Below are 24,645 nucleotides of genomic sequence, written 5' to 3'. Positions count from 1 at the left end.
GTGCAGCTAGTACCATATTGTGAGTAATTTGCTGGGAGACTTGTGTTTAGCTCTTAGTGACACACATATCCACCTCAAACACCGAAGTGGGACAATTTATTAGGGGTTTGATTTGAATTACGCCGAGTCTGCTGATTTATTTTTTTTTACGTTTATTTCTTTTTAGAACTCACAGTAATCTGACAAAGCAGTGTGCTTTGAGTGTGGGCTAGAAAATAGCCATAGGAGAACCCCAACGGCTTATTTAGGCCTACAATAGCGTTATATTTTCCTTTTTTTTTTGGTTTGCTTGTGGCTGGGCTTGCTGCCATTAGTAGTGCAGCTAGTACCATATTGTGAGGAATTTGCAGGGAGACTTGCGACCGTTGTGTTTAGCTCTTAGTGACACACATATCCACCTCAAACACCGAAGTGGGACAATTTATTAAGGGTTTGATTTGAATTAGGCACAGTCTTCTGATTTATTTTTTTTTACGTTTATTTCTTTTTATAACTTAAAGTTATCTGTCAAAGCAGTGTGCTTTGAGTGTAGGCTAGAAAATAGCCATAGGAGAACCCCAACGGCTTACTTAGGCCTACAATAGCGTTATATTTTCCTTTTTTTTGTTTGCTTGTGGCTGGGCTTGCTGGCATTACAAGTGCAGCTAGTACCATATTGTGAGGAATTTGCTGGGAGACTGTTGTGTTTAGCTCTTAGTGACACACATATCCACCTCAAACACCGAAGTGGGGCAATTTATTAGGGGTTTGATTTGAATTAGGCACAGTCTGCTGATTTATTTATTTTTTACGTTTATTTCTCTTATAACTCAAAGTCATCTGGCACAGCACAAAATCCAGTTGTGTGCTGTCAGTGTAGGATAGAAACTAGCCATAGCAATAGGATAGCATCGTTTTGTTTAAAAAAAAAACACAAAAAAAAAAATTTGAAGTTTACACTTTAATTTTGAAAATGTTTAACCCGAGGGCTAGGGGTAGAGGACGAGGGCATGGACGTGGGCGTCCAACTACTGCAGGGGTCAGAGGCCGTGGTCCTGGGCGGGGTGAGACACCACCTGCTGATGAGGGAGCAGGGGAACGCCGCAGAGCTACACTCCCTAGGTTCATCATGTCTCAAGTTACTGGGACTCGTGGTAGAGCACTGCTGAGGCCAGAACAGTGCGAGGATGTGATGTCGTGGATTGCGGACAATGCTTCTAGCCAATTGTCCACCAGTCAGTCTTCCACGCAGTCCACCCATGTCACCGAAATCGGCACTCCTCCAGCTCCTCCACCTCAGCCTCCTTCCCCCCAGTCTGCCCCCTCCCAGCAAAATTTGGCATTTGAACCGGCATACTCTGAGGAACTGTTTTCTGGACCCTTCCCACAGTCACAAACCACTTGTCCGGTTGCTGCTGAGCAATTTTCCGATGCCCAGGTTTTCCACCGGTTGCAGTCTGTGGGTGATGATGACATTATTGACGTAGTGGAAGAAGTGTGTAAAGAGGTGTCGGACGATGAGGAGACATGGTTGTCAGACAGTGTTGAAGTTGTTGTCAGGGCAGGAAGTCCGAGGGGGGAGCAGACTGAGGGATCGGAGGATGATGAGGTGACAGACCCAAGCTGGGTTGATAGGCCGGGTGAACACAGTGCTTCTGAGACAGAGGCGAGTCGTATAGCAGAACAGGTTGGAAGAGGCAGTGGTGGGGCCAGACGGAGAGGCAGGGCCAGAGCTGGTGCATCAGTGCCAAATGTTGCCCGTAGTCAAGCTCCCGTGGCGAGGGCTAGATTTTAAGAAGTCTGGAGGTTCTTTAAAGAAACACCGGATGACCGACGGACTGTGGTGTGCAACCTTTGCCAAACCAGGATCAGCAGGGGTTCCACCACTACTAGCTTAACTACCACCAGTATGCGCAGGCATATGAATGCTAAACACCCCACTCAATGGCACCAAGCCCGTTCACCTCCGGCCGGGCACACCACCGCTCCTTCCCCTGTGTCATCTGCTAGTCAGCCCCCTGCCCAGGACCACGGCCCAAACACATCCCGTGCGAAAACCCCATCTTCGCCTCCACGATCCTCCACAGCATCCACCAGCGTTCAGCTCTCCATACCCCAGACGCTGGAGCGCCAAAGGACGTATAGCGCAACCCACCCACACGCCCAAGCCCTCAACGTTCACATCTCCAAGTTGCTTAGCCTGGAGATGCTGCCCCATAGGCTGGTAGAGACCGGGGCCTTTCGAAACCTCATGGCGGCGGCCGCCCCTCGGTATTCAGTCCCCAGCTGCCACTACTTTTCCCGATGTGCCGTCCCAGCCCTGCACAAGCACGTGTCAGAGAACATCATCCGTGCCCTGACCAACGCCGTTTCTGACAAGGTCCACCTGACCACGGACACGTGCACGAGTGCTGTCGGGCAGGGCCACTAAATATCGCTGACGGCACATTGGGTTAACTTGGTGGAGGCTGTGACCGAGTCTGACCCTGGGGCTGGTCATATACTGCCGACGCCGAGGATTGCGGGGCCTACCTCGGTCCAGGTCTCAAAGGCCTACTATGCCTCCTCCTCCTCCCACCCCTCCTCCACCTCCTCCTCCGAATTACCATCCGTGGGCATGGTGCCATCAGTTGGTAGCTCTAGGCACAGCAGCAGTGCCGTCGCTCAGCGACAGCAGGCGGTGCTCAAACTGCTGAACCTAGGCAATAAAAGGCACACCGCCCAAGAGCTATTACAGGGCATCACGGCGCAGACCGATCTGTGGCTGGCACCGCTGAACCTGAAGCCAGGCATGGTTGTGTGTGACAACGACCGTAACCTGGTGGCGGCTCTGCAACTCGGCAGACTGACACATGTGCCATGCCTGGCCCATGTGTTAAATCTCATAGTTCAGCGTTTCCTCAAGACATACCCCAATCTGTCTGATTTGCTCACAAAGGTGCGCCGCATCTGTGCGCATTTCAGGAAGTCCAGCACAGATGCTGCCACTCTCAGGGTAGCGCAGCGCCGCTTCCAACTGCCCGCTCACCGACTGTTGTGCGACGTGCCCACGAGGTGGAATTCAACATTAACCATGTTATCCAGAGTTTACCAGCAGCGCAGAGCGATTGTAGACTGCCAGATGTCAACTTCCACCAGAACTGGTAGTCAGGTCAGTCAGCTTCCTCAAGTCTACAATGAGGAGTGGACGTGGATGTCTGATATCTGTCAGGTGCTGAGTAACTTTGATGAGTCAACACAGATGGTCAGTGGCGATGCCGCCATCATCAGCCTCACCATCCCGCTGCTTGGCCTGTTGAAAAACTCTCTGGTCAGCATGAAGTCGGTAGCTTTGCGCTCGTCACAAGAGACGGGGGAACAAGGGGGATACCCCTTGTTGATAGCCAAAGCACCCTTAGGTCTGTTTCTCAGCGCATATCGGAGGAGGTGGAGGAGGATGAGGAGGAAGAGGAGGAGAATGTTGGCGAGACAGAAGAGGGGACCATTGTTCAGTCCTTCACTGTTCAGCATTTTTGGGCAGAAGAAGAGGAGTTGGAGGAGGAGAAAATGGGCTGTCAGGCCAGTGAGGGGAGTGAATTCTTGCGCGTTGGGACTCTGGCGCATATGGCAGATTTCATGCTAGGCTGCCTATTCCGTGACCCTCGCGTTCAAAGAATTTATTCCAGCACCGATTACTGGGTATTCACTCTCCTGGACCCACGGTACAAGCAAAATCTTTCCACTCTCATCCCTGGAGAGGAAAGGAGTGTGAGAATGCATGAATACCAGCAGGCCCTGGTGCACAAGCTGAAACGGTATTTCCCTTCTGACAGCGCTAGCGGCAGAGGGCGTACTTCTGCGGGACAAGTAGCGAGGGAGAGTAGGCGAGCAGGCAGCTTTTCCAGCACTGGCAGGGGTACGCTTTACAAGGCCTTTGCCAGTTTTATGTAACCCCAGCAAGACACTGTCACCTGTCCCCAGTCTCGGCAGAGTAGGGCTGATCTTTACAGAAAGATGGTGAGGGAGTACGGAGCTGACCATACCATCGTCCTAAATGATCACACAACTCCCTACAACTACTGGGTTTCAAAGCTGGACATGAGGCACGAACTGGCGCTGTACGCCTTGGAGGTTCTTGCCTGCCCTGCTGCTAGCGTGTTGTCCAAGTGGGTTTTCAGTGCAGCTGGTGGCATCATCACCGATAAGCGTACACGCCTGTCGACTGACAGCGCTGACAGGCTAACGCTTATCAAGATGAATAAAGCCTGCATTTCTCCGGATTTTCATTTTCCACCAGGTGAAAGAAGCTCAACCTGAATAATGTATGCACTCCTCCTCCTCATTGTCCTCCTTCTCCTCCTCTTTGTACACTAAAGCAGAGGAAACTGGCTATTTTTTTGCCAGGGCCAACTGGCTCTAGCTATAGTACTCAATCTATTTAATTTTTCTGGAGGACCACCTACCTGCTCCTCTGGTTTGAAAACTTTTTTGGACTGCCACATACAGGCACTCAATTTATTTAATTTTTCTGGAGGACCACCTACCTGCTCCTCTGGTTTGAAAACTTTTTTGGACTGCCACATACAGGCACTATCAAAATTAAATTGTCTCCATAGCAGCCTCCACATGTTGTCTTTTTAGCTGGCTCCACACGTTGTCTCCATTGCTACCTCCACACGTCATCGCCATAGCTGCCTCCAAAAGTCGTCTATATAGCTGCCTCCATACATGGTCTCCTTATCAAACGAACTGTGTCAGGCAGAATTTTGGGTTGTTTTCATGGATTCCACATCAAACTTGTTAACTTTGTCGCCACCCTGCTGTGTAATCCACAAAATATAATGGCAAACTTTTATCATTTACCGATATTATTTCAGCGCTTCTTGCGCATCTGTTTACATTCCCCTCACCCGCCATATCCCAAACTTATAAGAACGCTACTACACTTGATCTTATACAAAAGGTTCTTAGAAGTGCTGTTTGGGGAGTAGCCTAGAGACAGGGGCTTGGATTGGCGAAAGCTCGCCTGGCAGCGGAGCGCCAGCTCCATCTCAAGATCCAACTAACATAGTTTTAACTGCAGCACCTTTAATCTACTACTAGTTCACTGCCTCCATACATGGTCCCCTTATCAAACGAGCTGTGTCAGGCAGAATTTTGGGTTGTTTTCATGGCTTCCACATCAAACTTGTTAACTTTGTTGCCACCCTGCTGTGTAATCCACAAAATATACTGGCAAACTTTTATCATTTACCGATATTATTTCAGTGCTTCTTGCGCATCTGTTTACATTCCCCTCACCCGCCATATCCCAGACTTTTAAGAACGCTACTACACTTGATCTTATACAAAAGGTTCTTAGAAGTGCTGTTTGGGGAGTAGCCGAGAGACAGGGGCTTGGATTGGCAAAAGCTCGTCTGGCAGCGGAGCGCCAGCTCCATCCCAAGATCCAACTAACATAGTTTTAACTGCAGCACCTTTAATCTACTACTAGTTCACTGCCTCCATACATCGTCCCCTTATCAAACGAGCTGTGTCAGGCAGAATTTTCAGGTGTTTCAACAGATACATAGTGGAACTCGGCCCATCTGTCGCCACCATGCTGGAGACCTGAAGTTGCAATCATAGCAGCGCAATATGGATGCCCCATACTGTCGCTCTTAATCATGGAACCATTTCCGTAAAAACAATTAAAAATAGAACCACTATGCTATTCCATTATTCCTAGGTGAAATATTCAAACGACCCGGCCTGCTTTGAAAATTATAATTTTTTCAAAGTAAACGCTTCTGGCCCCCAGGCCCATTTTGGGTGGGGAGGAGCCGAGAGACAGGGGCTTGGACAGGCGAAAGCTTGCCTGGCAGTGGACCGCCAGCTCCATCCCAAGGTTAGGCAGCCTCAGAGGCATCCATGCATGCTGCCCCTGCTGTTTCCTGTCCATTTTGCCTCCACGATCGTCCACAGCGTCCACCAATGTCTCATTTCAACTCTCTATACCCCAGACGCTGGAGCACGAGAGGATATGCAGCACATCATCCCCTTATCAAACGAGCTGTGTCAGGCAGAATTTTCAAGTGTTTCACCAGATACATAGTGGAACTCGGCCCATCTGTCGCCTCCATGCTGGAGACCTGAAGTTCCAATCATAGCAGCGCAATATGAATGCCCCATACTGTCGCTCTTAATCATGGAAGTCGTCTCCATGGCTGCCTCCCCATGTCGTCCCCTTATCAAAAGAGCTGTGTCAGGCTCATTTTTCGGGTGTTTCACCAGATACGTTATGGAACTTGGTCACTATGTCGCCACCATGCTGTGTCATTGACTAAATATACCATCAACCTTTTGTTCACATAGGAAATCATTTCAGCGCTTCTTGCTCACCTCCTTTGGTTCCTCTCTGCCACCGATTGGTTTGAAGGCTGAGTTCATTTAGAGTATGTCGCCATGACACTCTCTAGCCTGCCGCTGCTGCTGCTGCCTCTGCATGCCATCCCCTATAGTGTCAGGGTCAATTATTGCATGTTTTAGATGCTATCTAGCCTCATTCGGTCACTCTGTCATGGCCATGCTGTTGCCAATAATTTTGGCATAATGGTACGATTAACCCCTTAAGGACGGAGGGTTTTCCGGCTCATTTCTCGCTCTCCAACTTCAAAAATCCATAACTTTTCCATTTTTACGTGTACAGACCTGTGTGAGGGCTTATTTTGTGCGTAACAAATTTTACTTTCCCGTAATGTTATTTATTTTAACATGCCGTGTACTGCGAAGCTGAAAAAAAATTCCAAATGTGGAAAAATTGAAAAAAAACCGCACGTGCGTCACGTTCTTGTGGGCTCAGTTTTTACTACTTTCACTCTTCGCTCCAAATAATATGCCTACTTTATTCTTTGGTTCGGTGCGATCGCGGTGATACCAAATTTATATAGGTTTTATTGTGTTTTAATACATTTTCAAAAATTAAACGAATGTGTACAAAAAAGAAAAAAAAATTTTTGCCATCTTCTGACGCTAATAACTTTTTCATACTTTGGCGCACAGAGATGTGTGAGGGGTCATTTTTTGCGAAATGAGGCGACGTTTTCATTGCTACCATTTTGAGGTCTGTGCGACATTTTGATCATTTTTTATTTCATTTTTTATGTTATGTAAAAAGGTGTAAAAGTCGCATTTCGGACATTTGGGCGCCATTTCCCGCCTCGGAGGTCACCGCCGTCTGTAACCGTTTTTATATTTTGATAGATCGGGCATTTTGGGACGCGGCGATACCTAATATGTCTGTGATTTTTACTGTTTATTATGTTTTATATCCGTTCTAGGGAAAGGGGGGTGATTTGAACTTTTAATATTTTATAAATTTTTTTTATTTTTTAAACTTTTTTTTTTATTTTTTTTTTCACTATCTTTTAGACCATCTAGGGTACATTAACCCTAGATGGTCAGATCGCTGCTACCATATACTGCAATACTTCTGTATTGCAATATATGGCATTTTTGCAGCACATTCATTACAATGAGCCACTGGCTCATTGTAACGAATCTGCAGCTGCCAGATAGCCTCGTGTCAAAAGAAGACACGAGGCTACCATGGCAACCGATCGCCGCCCCCCGATGACGTTCGGGGGCGTGGCGATCGGAAAAAAGATGGCGGCGCCCACGCGCCGCCGTCTTTTAAACGCCGCCGGCGACTTTGCCGGCGGCGTTGAAGGGGTTAATAGCCGCGATCGGTGCAAGCACCGACCGCGGTTATTAGCGGTGGGGGTTTTGTGAAATATGCAAAAACCCCCACCTCTGTATGAAGAGGACTCAGCCCGTGAGCCCTCTTCATACATCCCTTATACCTCTGCGCCGTAGAGCTACGGCGCAGAGCGTTAAGGGGTTAAGCAGCCTCAGAGGCATCCATGCATGCTGCCCCTGCTGTTTCCTGTCCATTTCCGTGGTGTTTCCATCCTTTTCTGAGGTTCCCAGGTGTTTGGCCAAGCTTCCCTGTGCAGAGCCTTGGTCCCCTTGAAAAATGCTCGAGTCTCCCATTGACTTCAATGGGGCTCGTTATTCGAGACGAGCACTCGAGCATCGGGAAAAGTTTGTCTCAAATAACGAGTACCCGAGCATTTTAGTGCTCGCTCATCTCTAATAATGATATTCCCAGTGCTTCATTTATAGCCCTAAAAACCTCTTCCCAATATTTAAATAATTTAAGACATCTCCAAAACATGTGATACCACCCAGCCCTCTCTTCATGACATTTCAAACAGACATCATTATCTTTATAACCTATTCTTTATAGCCAACTTGGCATCCTTGTGCAACCTGTGAATAATAAAAAAATTGAGTGATTCTGTGACTACCATTTTTAGAAAACCCACAATGGTGACTGTAATTCCTCCACCTCTACAGTTTGTATCCCCAATTCTTCATTGCATTTTTGCATTGCCTTAAACCTATTTTCTTTTGTACAAGTGCTTCATAAATGGATGATATCTTTTACTCCCTTATTAAATTTCTAAACTTCCCATATTCCTGTGACTCCAAATGTGAATCTAGTAAATTTTTACCAATCCACCGTAACTTTATGTACATAAATCTATCCCTTTGAACTATATCAAACTCCTGTGCTAATATTTAAAAAAATTTAAAAGACCCATGATTAAATAATTGAAATATAAATCTTACCCCTTTGGCTATCCATTTTTTGTATCCTGTAATTATATCCCCTTTTATGGTAGTATTGTCCCAGATCGGAGCCTCCTCTGTCCAAGCCTTTATACCTAATATTTTCTTTAATTTAAGCCAACTCTGTCTTGAAGTTTCCAACATAGAAACAGTTCTAACATTATCTTGCACTGGGGAGAGTCCTGTCTCCAATATGTTTATGAACTGTAATTTCCTATCCTAAAGTTTGAGAAATTCAGCATATAAACTAGCAATTTCACCAGATGTTTCTTTGTTGCTGCTACTTGGGCTGCAACAAAATAAAATCTCCAATTTGGAAGTGATACTCCTCCATCCTCCTTTAAGCATTGTAGAACTTTCTTCTCAATTCTGGGTTTTTTTCCCCCTCAGAAAAATTCTGTACATATTTTATCCATAATATCAAAAATCTGTTCAGGTATCTTCATAGGGGAGTTTCTAAAGAGGTATAGCGCTTGAGGAAGAAGGACCATTTTGATCAGGCTAAGCCTAGCCACAAACGTCAATTTTAATTTGGACCAAATCTTGATCTTCATCCTCCATTTTTTGATTAAAGGGAGTATATTCAGTTCCACAAACCGATTTAATGAATCTGATAGAACAATACCCAAAATCTAAAGGATTTTTCTCCCTCAATAACCTCCAATGGAAGATTCAAATCTGCCCTGTTTACTCCCAAAAACATCGCAGCCGATTTGCCCAATTTATCTCAAAGTATCTTGTAGAACATTCATTGACACTTCTGGGTTTGCTACAAATAGTAATATCTCATTTGCGTATAACGATATTTTAACTTCTGTCTGGCCAAATTTAAATCCTTCTACTATCTCCTCCCCTCTAATCCTTGCAGGCAAGGCTTCAATAACCAATGCAAAGAGGAGAGGAGAGAGCGGACATCCCTGTCTAGTCCCTAGCAATAACTTAAACGGGAGGGATCTAACGCAGGCACTAACTTTCTTATACAATATCTTTATCCACTTTATAAAACAACACCCAAACCCTATTTTCTTAAGGGTTTGGCACAAAAAACTCCATTCTAATCGAAAGCCTTTGTTGCATCGAGGGAGAGAACACCCCCCACCCACCTTTCCCGCTTCCGTCAGCTCCATACAGGCATAACGTTTCCTCAGGTTACATGTGGTGGTCTTACCAGGCATAAACCCGCACTGATCTTCCTCCACCACCTCTGAGATTATGTTTATTAACCTACTAGCTAAGACCTGTGCCAGAATCTTGACATCTACATTCAGTAGAGATATCAGCCTGTATGCATCTGGATCTAACTTATCTTTACTTTGTTTCAATAGTAAAATTTTATCTGCCTCATACATTGAGTTTGGGAGCTCTTCTTGGTTGTAAGCCCCCAAAAATAAATTCAGGAGTTTCCCTGACATTGTTTCACTATACTTTTGATAGACTTCACCTGGGAGCCCGTCCGGACCAGGAGATTTACTATTAGGAAGTTTCTCAATTACTGTTTTTATTTCTTCCTGTGTTAGAGGCTTGTCCAAATATTGCTTACTTTCATTACTTACTCTCTTCATATTAATCGCGTTGAGATCATATTAATCTACTTGGTTTCTCTCCTTCAGCGAACCACCTACTCTTACAGACTATATAGAAGAACTATATACTTTTTGAAGAATGTGTAATTCATAGTCCTTCCTTGATTGTTCCCATGTCTGTTTCTTACTTTCAGTAGGAGCCAATCCATATTGCGCCTTTTTTTCCTCTTCCAAATATCTCAACTCAGATTCTTTTTTACTAAATTCTCTCTTTAGTCTTAATATTTCTTTTGAATATTCCTTCTGTAATACAGCTTTACCCTGGTCCCAACCCCATATATATTACCCATTTCATCTGAACTGTGGGATAACGTGATCCCAAATTCATTGATTATTTCCTGACGTGAGTCTATCTTATTTAGCCAGAATGAATTTATCTTCCACCTCCTCGTTTTCCCTCTATCTTCATCTTTTAACTGAACCACAATTGGCGCATGGTCTGAAAATGAATGAATACCATATTTAACAACCTGTGTTTCTTGAAGCAGTCCCCAGTGCAAGATCTATTCTTGAAAAGCTATTATGGGATTTAGAAAAACACGAGAATTCCCTCTTTTCTAGGTTTCTCAACCTCCACAAATCCAACCATTCTAATTCTTGACACCATTTACTTAGACTTGTGTGTGATTCTTTCTCACTCACTACCCCCTCAGGTCTAAATCTATTTTTTTTCAGGTCCATCACTGCATTGAAGTCTCCTATATATAGAAAGGGAAGATCTATACTGTAGCTAGAATGAATTCAAGATTGTTCAGCTTACACTGTAACAGGATATATATCCCTTGATTATCCTTCCACTGTCTAAAACAGTGAAATTTACAATTTCTTTAAATAAGGATACAAACACCCCTAGAATACATCGAGTGCCCTGAAATATAAACCTCTTCCACCCACCTTCGTTTAAGCCAAATGGCTTCTTCTGTCAGAATATGTGTATCCTGTAGACAGACAATATCAGCATTATAATAAGCGATTGCTTTGATAATTGCCTGTCTCTTAACCTTATCCCTCATTCCCCTCACGTTCCATGACACCACCCGCCCCATCCTTTATCTAATGTGGCTTCCAAAGGTAACTATCTAAGATATTAAGGATGATAGAGAGTTAAAAAAAAAAGAGGGCGCTAGGAGAACAAGAACCCTTGGACAAGGGAAAGGGAGGGAGAGTATGAGTGGGGAAATAGAGAGCCGAAAATAAGAAAAAAGAGAGAAAAAAGAGAGGAAAAAGAGAGGAAAAAAAGAAAAAAAAACTGAATATTTCCCCCCTCCTCCCTCTCCCCCCACCATACAGTCCCATCCTCTTCCCTATCCTGTATTAGCTCAATACTTACCATTACTGGCCTAAGCTTCTATCCTAGCATGACCTACCCTCCCCTTCTGTCATTTTTCTATCCATATTTGGTATTGGAACTCAGCACTCTGTCTAGCCAACTGTTAGCCTCCTCAGGATTGGTGAAAAAGTGTGTTTTATCGCTATAAATTACCCTCAATTTGGCAGGGAACAACAGCGAGTACGGAATATTATTTTCCCTTAGTCTTTTTTTACAGTCCCTAAAGTTGTTGCGCTCTTTTCCTGTCTGTAGGGCATAATCAGGGAACAATCTAATCACCTCATTATTCCATGTTTGATCTCCCTTCTTTCTGTTTCCTAACATTATTCGGTCTCTATCTCTAGAGGAAACCAGTTTATTCAGGAAGGGCCTAGGAAACGATCCAGGTGGTGGCACTTTAAAAGGGATTCTATGTGCTCTTTCAATAAATTGTTTATTGGAGAAAAATTCCTCTCCCTACCAGCTCATAAACCAACTTTCTAAGAATTTTATAGGGTCCTTTCCTTCTACTCCTCCTGCAAACCCCACACACTTGATATTTCCTCGTCTGGCTCTGTTCTCCAAATCTATAAGTTTTTCTTTTACCTCTTTGTTATCCACTTTTAACTGTTATATTTCTGCTTTCAATACTTTTAATGACCCCTCCATCTCATTAACTTGTTTCTCAGTATTACCCAACCCTTCCTTTACATTATGAACATTTTCCCTAAGGCCTCTTATTTCATTACTCAAACCACCCACCTCTGTTACTAAATCTGCTACATTTCTGTTACAGATATCCAAAGCCTTTAGTATTTTGTCTAATCCAGTTTCTGAGGATTCTAGAGCTTTCAATTGTCCCTCCTGTTCTTCCCTTCCTTCCACATTCTCTTCTTTATCCGAAGTGCCTGCTGCTATGCACCACTTCTCTATAGTTTTACCATCACTTTTTCCTTCATTTTTTGAGTTTTTCCCCTTTGGGGAGTTTGCGTTTGCCGCAAAGGAGCCTGATTTCTGCCCTTCTTTTTGAGCGCTAGTATGTTTCTGCATATTGGCACCACGTGTCATCATCTAACTAATGGATAACAACCTCAAAAAGAAAGGAGCCTAACCCTATGACATATATAATTTCCTTCCAAGTACAAGTTTAAAAAACTTAATACCTAGTGTGTATTATATGATTTCTCTGACTTCAGCAGTTGTTTTCATACAGTATAAACAAGCTCAAGGCAGGATCACCAACAAACCATTAAAAAATCCAGCACAAGTTATATATTACTTATTACTTATCTTATGATACCATAGGATAAACAGCCTATTAATTCATATATATACAACACGTATCACACCAGATTTAACAGATTTAATCTACGGTATGAAGCACAGCCTATTTAGTCCATAAGAGTAGCACACTTGATTGCATGCAGCCAAATAAATCAGCAAATAACGGAACAAGATATGCAAAAATACATGTCTTTTTGGTTCTGTCTCTCAAACTGTATTGCACCACTTGTCCTGTTATTGTAGCTCCTCATATATTGCACATATTGTCCCAGATAATAAGAAATAAAAATAAAAATTCATAGATAAATAAATAAGTAATATGGTTCTTTCAAATCCACAAAGAGCTTATTGCACACTATGTCAAATCCAATTAGATAGCTCGGGCTTTGTTACACAGTTTATCCAAGACACTAATAAGGTTTTCCAATGCACTGAATCAATTTGGAGAATGATTTCCTGTTACTTGTTATAACTCCGCAATTAGAACACTGTCCATCCTCTAGGACCACGCTCCAGTCCTGCACATTTCATCTGAAAGTAAAAAGGTCTTAACACCCCTGGCAAACAAAAATGACACAGTGTAGTGTGATTAGAGCTATAAGCTGCCGCCCAAGCACTCCTCACTTACGGTGCCTCTTCTATAATGCTGTGAATGCCACAGGAGCTCGACCCCAGCTTATCTAGAGGTAGCCTCTGTCCTCCAAAGCCCTGCAGAGACCAGCAGTCCAGGATCATAAATCATACAGCTTCTCACTTGCTTACTCTCACGTGACCTTTTTGAACAGCTGAGCTTCACAACAAAGTACTTTCTCCTCCAACGATGTACTGCTTCTTCATATTGCAGAAGCTGGCATGCTGGCCAGATCACACTTAAAGCACTTCTCCGTCTCCAGAAGCTCCGACAGACCTGCTCTCACCAGGTCACAAACTCTGTAAGCTCTCAGCCTTGTTAGTTACGAGCTCCAGCACAACATCTCACATATGCATCCCGGAAGAGGGGGGCGTGGCCGCGGCACGTCAGCTCTGCTACACCGCTCTCATGCTCCCCATCCAGAGGATCCTTGAAGGAGTTGATGGAGAGGCGACCTTCCTGAACTTCGGATTTGAAGACGAGGAGGGAAGGAGATTCAAAAAGGAAGATGATATTAAACCTGCATTTGATTACCCTTAATGAATATAACAAAAATAAAAGAATCCCAAGAGGCATGAGATCTACCTTGAAACCTAATCTATTTTCACAGAGTAAATTTTTTTGTGAAAAATTAGAGCAAATTTCAAACAAATATTCCTTGGAAGTAAGTCTACTAAATATAGAATATTTACAAAAAGAGATTGTGGACATTGATAAGCATATACAGGAGTTAGATAGAATTTTACAATCTCTATTGACAGAACAGGAAAAATTCATTAGGAGTGTGAATAATAATGTAGCCAGATTGAGGACAGAGCAAGAGGAAGTGAAGAGAAGAAAATGGTACAGAGATTTGGAGGATTATAAAAAAGGTAAAATTTACAACTGGCATGATGTGGATCAGACATATACTAATGCTACTAAGAAAAGGAAGAAATTTGATAAAAAATCTGTTAAAGGAGATATATGTACTGACGACAGGGTGGAAAAGTGTACACCCTCTTTTTTAGGAGATCCCCCGGGCCCTTCGGGATCAGCAGAAGGTGCATTAGAAGGGGAGGAAGGAATCATCACCGAGGCAAGGTCTACAAAATCTGTGAAAACACCGAATGTGAGAGGCACCAGAAAGAAAATATGAAAGACAACATAGTGGTAAATATATCTTCCAAATCACTTACAGAGACACAAATGAATTTATTACAAAAAGGATTGACTTTTTGTCCAAAGGCCACAGTTAATTAGAGTTAGAGGTTAATTTATTTCGGTTCTATAGAAATATTAAACTTTAATACTGGTTCGCTGGACAGACAGTGCAGGGTCCCCGGAAGGAAACAGAGTTATGCTTAAAGGATTTGGGATTGAGTAACAAGAGTCTATTCAACCCTGTTGTGGACTCACCTGCTATTGAAGCATTCATCAAGGCTACTAAAAAGGATATGGAATTGCTGAAATGTAGAAATGAAATGGGAGCATTTAAACATCCTAACATAAAAACGACTGAATTGCAAGCAATTCATGAGTTGGCCAATGATAAAGAATTGACCATAAAATCAGCCGATAAAGGCGGGCCATTGTGTATTATGGATACTCAAAAATATCTTGCGGAGATTGAGAGACAATTGAATGACCCTAGAGTATATAAGAGAGTGAATGGAGATCCAAAGTTTGATATAGCTAGAAAAATTTAAATTATTCTCGATGATGCAGTTTTTGGAGGAATCATCGATGAGGATGCAAAAAGGTTTCTGACAGTGGAGCCGAGAACTCCGATCATATACATGTTACCAAAGATTCACAAGTCATTGGTCAATCCACCAGGTAGACCAATAGTCTCTGGGATTGATTCGATACATAGTCAAATAGTCATTTTCCTGGACATGATTTTAAGAGATTTTGCCACGTCAGCTACATCATATATTAGAGACACTACAGATTTTCTCATTAAATTATCTCAGGTAGGGATTGGTCCTGAGGATGACATAATTCTTGTATCATTTGATGTATTTACATCAATACGATAGCCATCAATACAATAGACATCAATATCAATACAATACAATACAAGACATCAATATCAATACAATAGACATCAATACAATACAATTACAGCCTTCTAGACAATAATAGATCATGAGAGAGGCATAGAGGCTGTCATTATTGTGATAGATAACTCTGAGTACTCAAAGGAATGTAAAAAGTTTCTGTTATTGTTACTGGAACTAATCCTGAAGTACAATTACAAGGTACGGCGATGGGGGTCTCATGTAGCCCCTACATTTGCCAATATTTACATGCGAATTTTGGAAGAGAAACAAATCTATGTGAAGCCCCACTATAGTCAGGTACTTAAGTGATGGCGTTACATAGATGATGTGTTTGTAATTTGGAAGGGGTCAGAAAATGATTTGAAAGAATTCTTTGATGCACTGAATGAGATGGATCACACGGTAAAATTTTCCATGGTTCATTCACGACAAAATCTACAATAATAAAATAAATAAATGAAATAATAAATTTGTGACTGATGTTTTTTCTAAACCAACAGATAAAAACACTTTGCTTGATTTTCAGAGTGGACAGAGTTGACAGAGTGAAAAACTGTGAATAGTTTACTGTTGCGTGTCAAGTGTATCGTAAGTGACGAGAATAAATTGGATAATGCTCTGGATGCCATGTGTGAGAGGTTTAGGAAAAGGAATTATCTTAGAGGGATATTAAAGAAACACAAGTTAAAAGTTTTATCTCTACCAAGGGAACAACTTTTACAAACCAACAAACAGGAGACAGGAATGAGCAGAATCCCGTTAGTGAGTACCTACACAGAGAACAGTCAAGATGTTGCCAAAATCATAAAAAAAACACTGGCCCCTTTTACAGAGTTGTCACAGTAACATTTCAGAATTTTCACAACCATCTCTTTTGTTATACAGGAGGCCACAGAATTTAAAGGATCTCCTGGTGAAAGGTGATGTGGGTCCTTCAAAAGTTGGTATCCAGACACCCAGGCTCTGTAGTTTTCCGTGTGTGAGTTGCATCAATTGTTCATACATGAGGAAAGGTACAAAATTCACACATCCAGTCACAGGTGACGAGTTTGATATTTTTTTCTTACTTGTGAGTCTAACCATGTAATTTACATGCTTCAATGTCCCTGCCCCCATATTTAAGTGAGACAACCCTAGAGTTCCGCACAGGTATGAATCAACATTGCTATACGATTAGAAAGGGACGCAAGAATTTACCTGTGTCAAAGCATTTTCTTGACATGAAACATAAAGAAAGAGATCTTAAATTCACTCTGATTGATCATATCCCTCCTTTACGTAGGGGGGTGACAGAGAAAAAATTCTTAAAACAAAAGAATTACAATGGATAAAAAGGTTAGATACGCTGAAACCAAGGGGTTTCAATGTTGATTTTTCAATCTCTGGAATTCTCTAGACTACTCAAGGTCCTTATGTTATTCTGATTGGTGTATACCAGATGTGATATGTAAATAATTCTAATATTGCTTTATCTGTTTTCAGTTTTTAGATCACAAAATGAATACACTTGCAATCACTTTTGTGATGAACTCGACACTCAAGAAAGACTTGGACTTTTTTTATTTGATTTTATTATTGGTACTTTTGATGAAATTATCTTGCCTTTATGAACTGTTGAGCCCTGTAGATTTGAGGGAGTGCTTTCATTGTGGGAATAAGTGATTTATATAGACCATATTAGGTATACAAAACACCTTTTGGGTTGGAAGGAAAAGAAGCATTAAGTTGCAACCTCCTGGCAGTGATCGTGGATTCACCCATTAGGGGATTTCATTTGAATCACTTGCCCTAGCTAAGGTCCTTACCCTATAGTATGACCTAATAAAGTGTTGGTTTATTCACCAAATATCCCGATTTGACATTACATTGTATATATTGCATGTTTATTGCATGTTTAGAAGAAGTTCCCTTACTAAAGATGGCACTGGAGCTACTTCCACCAGTAGAGGGGAGGATCCTCACCTCACATACAGAGGGCTATGACTAATATGACAGGATGTGAGTGTGTCATCTAATCACACACGGAGTAGTGACACATGCGCACTGGGCAAGCAGGAAAGCTAATGCAGTGAGTCTGAGAGGGATAGGAGTGTCGAGTTCCCTAGGTATTTTCACTTATATGCAATTAACTACACTTGTTTTGTACTATGAAATAATGTTTGCTATTGACATACACTGAATTAACTGTATCTATGCACATGTTTGAGATGATGTCACTTCCTTACAAAAAGTTTGTATGTATCACATTCATTTGGCTTGAGAAAGGCTCCAGTAGCACTTTTGGAATAAAAGAATTCCTTTTTCACAAGAACTTGGAGTGCCACCATTTTTTGATTTTTATATGTGAAAGGATTTAACATACCTGAAGGTTGAGCACCCGATTTTTTTCTTAACTGGTGCAGCTGAATTGTTTTATTTTATATATATATATATTGCACATTTGCTCTAGAGGCTACTGGGAAAAGGAGTACCTGTCTGGTGCAGCAGGAGAATGGCTTCTCCACAACCCAGTAACCTCTTTCATACAATCCTATAGCTTCTCTTCAGTGTACAACTTGGTTTATCAAGAGTTCTATGCATGCACAGTAGCTCTGGCTTCCGAGACAAGGCTTTGCTGCTGAGCTCTAAAGAGCAGCTGTAGGAGGGATCAAAAGAAGCTACTGTGTTTGTAGTAGACAGAGCTCTTGCTCCATGGTGCAGCTACTCCATGCCCCAGTGGCCTATAGAGTAAATTTTCATAAATATAAGATAAGGCTCTAGAATAATATAAGTTTAACCCCTTAAGGACGCAGGGTTTTTCGCTCATTTTTCGCTCTCCACCTTCAAAAATCCATTACTTTTTCATTTTTATGTGTACAGACCTGTGTGAGGGCTTATTTTGTGCGTAACACATTTTGCTTTCCCGTAATGTTATTTATTTTAGCATGCCATGTACTGCGAAGCTGAAAAAAAATTCCAAATGTGGAAAAATTGAAAAAAAACGTTTTTGTGGGCTCAGTTTTTACGACTTTGACTATGCACTCAAAATAACACCTCAGCTTTATTCTTTGGTTCGGTGCGATCGCGATGATACCAAATTTATATAGGTTTTATTGTGTTTTAATACATTTTCAAAAATTAAACGAATGTGTAAAAAAAGAAAAAAAATTTTTGTCATCTTCTGAAGATAATAACTTTTTCATACTTTGGCGCACGGAGCTGTGTGAGGTGACATTTTTTGCGAAATGAGCCGACCTTTACATTGCTACCATATTTAGGTCTGTGCAACATATTGATCATTTTTTATTCCATTTTTTATGTGATGTAAAAAGGTGTAAAAGTCGCATTTCGGACATTTGGGCGCCATTTCCCGTCTCGGAGGTCACCGCCGGCCTTAACCGTTTTTATATTTTGATAGATCGGGCATTTTGGGCTGCGGCAATACCTAATGTGTCTGTGATTTTTACTGTTTATTATGTTTTATATCAGTTCTAGCGAAAGGGGGGTGATTTGAATTTTTAATATTTTATTAATTTTTTTTATTTTTTAAACTTTTTTTTTCTTTTTTTTTCCACTATTTCTTAGACCATCTAGGGTACATTAACCCTAGATAGTCAGATGGTTCCTACCATATACTGCAATACTTCTGTATTGCAATATATGGCATTTTTGCAGCTCATTCATTACAATGAGCCACTGGCTCATTGTAACGGATCTGCAGATGCCAGATACCTCAGGTCAAACGAAGACCCGAGGCTACCATGGCAACTGATTGCGCGCCACCGTCTATTAAAAGCCGCCGGCAACAAAGAAAGGGTTAATAGGGTTATTAGCGGTGGGGGTTTGCTGCAATATGCAACAACCCCCACCTCTGTATGAAGAGGACTCAGCCCGTGAGCCCTCTTCATACATTCCCTATACCTCTGCACTGTAGAGCTACGGCGCAGAGCGTTAAGGGGTTAAATAAAAGAGGATAGGGCTGGGACACAGCATGGGAACCTACCATCGGATCTACCTTATTGGATCTCTACCTCACTGATCCTCTTGATGCAGCCTCTCTGTTATCCCTCTCCTGGATGTGAGGCTGCGGGGACTCTTATACAGCATTGTCACATGTTACACCTGGCTAATTACAGCCATGCCCATAGTAGACTGGTTGCTAGTGGCTTACAGCTAGTTGACTGGCTGCTCAGCAGTCGATCAACCACCATTTCCACTTTTTTTCAAAATCTAACCAGAAGCCTGAACATCTAGCTGGTGTTTGCCTTTGGACTTGGGCACCCAAAGTTCAGTCTGAAATTTGCAGTTCGGGTCCACTCATCCCTATTAGACATACTGTAAAAATTTTATTTAAACACAGACCAAAGGCACTGCACCAATAAAATAATGTAATTCAGCAAGGTTTTATTTTTTAACCTACTTTACCACACTTTAAATATTTGTATAATGAATAGTCTCCTATAGGCTAAACCTGATGTTCAAAAAAGTTGTCAGGTTAAGTGGTAGTGGATCCTCTTTGCCACCACAGATGATGACGTAAACCGACACATGGGACCGGAGTATAAGCGGCATCCGGCTTTAATCAGAGCCTGCAGTAAAGCAGGTTGGATTTGCTGCGGTGGGGTACCACCAGTTCGTTCCACAGGCATGACTTTGTATGGCCAATGCAAATTACAGAATCGTAAGGCAAACTTGTGGTCGGTGAAAGGCTGGAGGGCGAGACAGAAAGCACTGAATCAGAGTCAGGGACGTAGCAGAAGGTCAGGACATGCGGTACGGGATCGGAGTCAGGAATGGAATAAAGGTCACAACAGGAAATCACTATAAATGCAGAGGACATAGGAACAAGCTTTCTCAATGGCAACGAGGCACAAAGATCCGTCAGGGAAGATAGGAAGGGGTTGAGAATTTATCAGAATTGGCAGTCAGCCAGCGCCAATTATCGGCATGCTAGCCTTTTAAATCTCTGGAAGCCAGCGGAGGCACGCGTGCAGGACCACTGCTCCGGGAAGGTAAGCACAGTGGGGGGTCCGAGACACATATAGAAGCACGGTTCGCCTGCGACCCGGGTAGTAGGGACGCAAGAGCATCTGTGACAGTACCCCCGTTCCTTCAGCCTACCCCTCTTCTTGGACTGGAGGAATTTCTACAGAAGGCCACGGTCCAAGATGTTATTTTCTGGCTCCCAGGATCTCTCGTCTAGACCAAACCTCTTCTAGTCGACAAGGAAGAACCGCTTCCCTCTAACTGTCCATTGGTGGAATCAATCGCAGGAGCAGGAGGAGCGATTCAGGATGACTGGTTTCAAGAGAGAGACATGGAATGAGTTTGGGATGCGCATGGATGGAGGAAGGCGAAGCTTATACGAAACAGGATTGATGCGCTTCAGTACTTCAAATGGACCCAGGAATTCAAGGACCAAGTTTATAGATGGGAAGCTTCAAACAAACGTACCTAGAACACAGACATACTTTGTCACCTGAGGAGAAGACTGGAGGAGAACTGCGCTTCTTGTTCACCTGGGTGTTGGTGCGGGTGGATGCCCGGAGTAAAGCCTGACGTGTTTGTTCCCAGATGGATCTGAGATCTCAGACCAATTCCTCCATGGCAGGAACTGGAGAGGAGGACGAGGATGTAGTCCATACACAATAAAAAATAAAGCTAGCCACCAGATTCAGAGTCCAGAGAGTTGTACAAGAATTCTGCCCATGGCAGCAGGGTGGACCAGTCGTTCTGTTGAACGAAGACAAAATGGTCAGAGATAGCAGCCCAGGGTCTGATTCACCCTCTCAGCCTGTCCGTTGGACTGCAGATGGTAAGCAGATGAGAAGTCCAGCTTCACTTGTAGTTGACTGCAAAGATATTACCAGAAACAGGAAACAAACTGGACAGCAAGGTCCGAGACAATGTTAAAGTCAAGTCCATGAAGCTGGAATATGTGCAGGCAGAACAGGCTGGCAAGGCGTGGAGCCAACGGCAGACATGGCAGAGGAACAAAGTGGGACATCTTTGAGAACCGGTCAATTACCACCCAGATGAAGGTATTACCGAGGAAGATGGAAGATCGGTCCATTGACAAGTGAGTCCACAGGCAGTTGGGTATCGGTAACGGCTGAAGAAGACCAGTGGGTTTAAGGCAAGATGTTTTGTTTTGGGCACAGGAAGTGCAAGAAACCACAAAATCCTGTACAACCTTGACCAGATCTGGCCACCAGTAGAAACAGGAAATGAGGGCATTGGAGCTTTGCACCTCAGGGTGCCCAGCCACACAAGAGCAATGTCCTCAAGTCAGTATCCTTTTCCAAAGGACATATGTGTTGCCAGGAGGAAGTTGCCGAAGATCCACTGGAGCAGCAAGAACCAGCCGTTCAGGAGCAACGATATGTCTGGGAGCAGGATCTTCCCCAACAACATCCGAGGCATGAGAGAGAGCATCAGCCTTGACATTCTTCTCTGCAGGATGGAAATGTATCAGAAAGTTGAAATGGTAGAAGAAGAGAGACCAATGAGCCTGCCTTGGATTGAGACGTGTGGCAGTCTGGAGGTACAGGAGGTTTTTGTGATCAGTACAGATACTGACTGGATGACAAGCAGCCTCCAGAAGATAACTCCTTACTGTCAGGATCAGTGGTAGTGGATCCTCTGTACCACCTCAGACACTGATTTAAGCAGACACCTGGGACAAAAGTCTAAGTGGCACTTGGTTTTCACCAGAGCCCGCCAGAAGCGGGTTGGACTTGCTGCGGTTTGGTACCACCAGGCCCAACTTTGTCTGCGGTAGTGGCCAAGGCAAAGTAGAGAATCATAAGGCTGAGAATTTATCAGAATTGGCAGCCGGCCAGCACCAATTATCAGCGTGCTGGCCCCTTAAATCTGTGGAAGCAGACGCACACTTCAGACCTCCTGAGTCAGCGCCGGAATGCGGAGAGGTAAGCATCGTGGCGGGGGCCAGGGGGCATATATAGGACTCCGGGTGGTGGGTCGCCAGAGCACCCGTGACAAATGTATTTCTGAAGAAATGAAAGAATACTTTCAGTTTAATTGGAAACCAGATATAAATAACTTAAATGGAACTATTTGTTGATTAATAATTCATTATTAATAATTCACATTAATTATTACCCCATAAAGAATTTGTTAGTGGAATATACATCACATATGTTACATAACCAATTTACTTGACAGATTAAAAACTTAAAAAATTACACAAAAGGCCACTCAAAGGGTGAGTAGATAAACTGTCCATTACTGTCCATCCTTAAATAAAAGTATCATCCTATATGGTAATCCTGCGTTTAAAGAGATACATATCTGATGGGAATAGAATAGGACATGATATTACACTTAGTCACTACAGTGAAAACATATCCGTATACTATATTTAGCATAAAAGTATGATTCTCTGTAAGAGTGATATCATGCAAAAGCTATTCTTGAGCAGCATTACTTTGTTGTCTTAACTAGAAAAAGCTGGGATTGTAATTTTATTTTCTAAACTGTAATGCAAATATATGACAGTTTTGAGGCATAAAGCTAAAATGCCAAATGAATAGTGCCTCTATTCAAGAGATCAATGGAAATAACAATGATGCAGAAACATATTGTATTGCATATCAGCTGTTTGAAAGCAACTTACCTCTGTCACAATGGATGACCCAGTAGTATCATAAACCCAACCATTTGTACAAATGGTAAAAGTGACATTGCTGTAACCAAATTTTGTAAGATTCCTTAGGGGATCAATGCAACTCAAAGATGTCATGTTCCAGTCAACATCATATTGAAGGCACTGGCTGGTCTGAGTTGAGTCATCCAACAGTGGAACAGTGTAGTTCACCTCTTCTTCAATGCTCCAACCACATTTGTTCTTCAGTTCCTCAACTGCAGGATTATTGCATCTGAAATGAGGCACAAAGCCCAGAAACACAATGCCTACATATATTGGGGTGAACACAGCCGAAATGAAGCACAAGATAAAGAACAACTGTTTCTGGTACAAGCCAAACTGTCCTATGTTCTCTAAAAGATCATCAAACGATGGCATTGTAGCTGATAATAACTAAGCTGTATCGACTCTAAACTGGATGCCCACAACTGATAACGTTAAACTATAAAAGTAAACTTCTAAAATATCTAGTATCTGTAAATATGTCAGTTTGTCAAGTGTAAATTTTAATTTACTAGTTATGTAGTACACTGCCTTTAACTTTCTAGTAAATGCTTAACCAGTTTAACCAGCTAGGGAATTGTGGCAAAGTTAAGGTTTTATAATTGGAACACCATATTAGCCCCTTCAACACATTTTTCTGTCTTCACTTTCTGTAAAGCCATCATTTTTTATTATTATTTTCAAATCTATATGAGGGCTTGTGGGGCACTGTCAAAAACTCAAATGCTGTGGAATTGACAAGAATCACAATTAAAACAAGCAATACAGAATCAAGCACACTACATGTTTCACTGAAGACAAAGGTTCTTTACTGTACGAGCAGTGAGACTATGGAACTCTCTGCCGCAGGAGGTTGTTATTGCGGATTCTATGTACATGTTCAAGAGAGGCCTGGATGCCTTTCTGGAGAGAAAAAATATCACGGGTTATGAGGATAAGACATTTATTTAATTCTTAAAGGTTGGACTTGATGTACTTGCGTCTTTTTCCAGCCTTATATACTATACTATACTATGAAGTGCTTATATTTTTTATTTGTATGAAGCATCTACTTTATATCAGACTGCAGATGTTGGCACCCAACACAGGGGCAGCTCTCTGAAAGTCAGGATATTTCTAGTTGCCCATGGCAACCGATCAAAGCTCAGCTTTCATTTTACCAGGGCTCAGGAATATTTTAAAGGGGGGTTGTGATTGGTTGCCATGGGCCCCCCTGTAACGAATATGCAGTGCGTGTACAAATTGATTGATGTGTGGGCGGGGCTCACCACCGTGGCGGACTGTCAATGTAAATGAGCCGATAGGTCTCGGGCCGGTCATCTGGCTGAATTCTCTCAGCTTCTCTGTGCGTGTCACTCACTTGCCGCGTGCGGGCAGCGTGTGAATGTAAAGGCGTCAGTGCTTGTGCTTTGTGGCACTGCCTAACGTCAGAACGTGCTGCAGGAACGTTATTATCAGGTACATTGTTCCTGCATCAATATTACCATCTGGAGATGCGACACCATAGATAATGT

General features: G+C 42.7%; 1 protein-coding gene across 2 annotated transcripts in view; it reads right to left on the bottom strand.

Annotated features, from left to right (window-relative positions):
- Positions 1 to 23,540, bottom strand: part of SLC22A2 (solute carrier family 22 member 2) — a 524,556-nt gene extending 501,016 nt beyond the window's left edge. For both annotated transcript variants that reach the window (XM_072140991.1, XM_072140993.1), the window contains exon 1: positions 23,099 to 23,540. In XM_072140991.1, the coding sequence (XP_071997092.1) occupies positions 23,099 to 23,506 (408 nt within the window). In that variant the 5' untranslated portion in view covers positions 23,507 to 23,540. The remainder of the gene's footprint in view (positions 1 to 23,098) is intronic.
- Positions 23,541 to 24,645: the final 1,105 nt, after the last annotated feature.

Source organism: Engystomops pustulosus, chromosome 3 (assembly GCF_040894005.1).
Source record: "Engystomops pustulosus chromosome 3, aEngPut4.maternal, whole genome shotgun sequence".
In the NCBI taxonomy this organism is placed as follows: Eukaryota; Metazoa; Chordata; class Amphibia; order Anura; family Leptodactylidae; genus Engystomops; species Engystomops pustulosus.
This window is presented reverse-complemented; position numbering and strand designations above follow the sequence as displayed.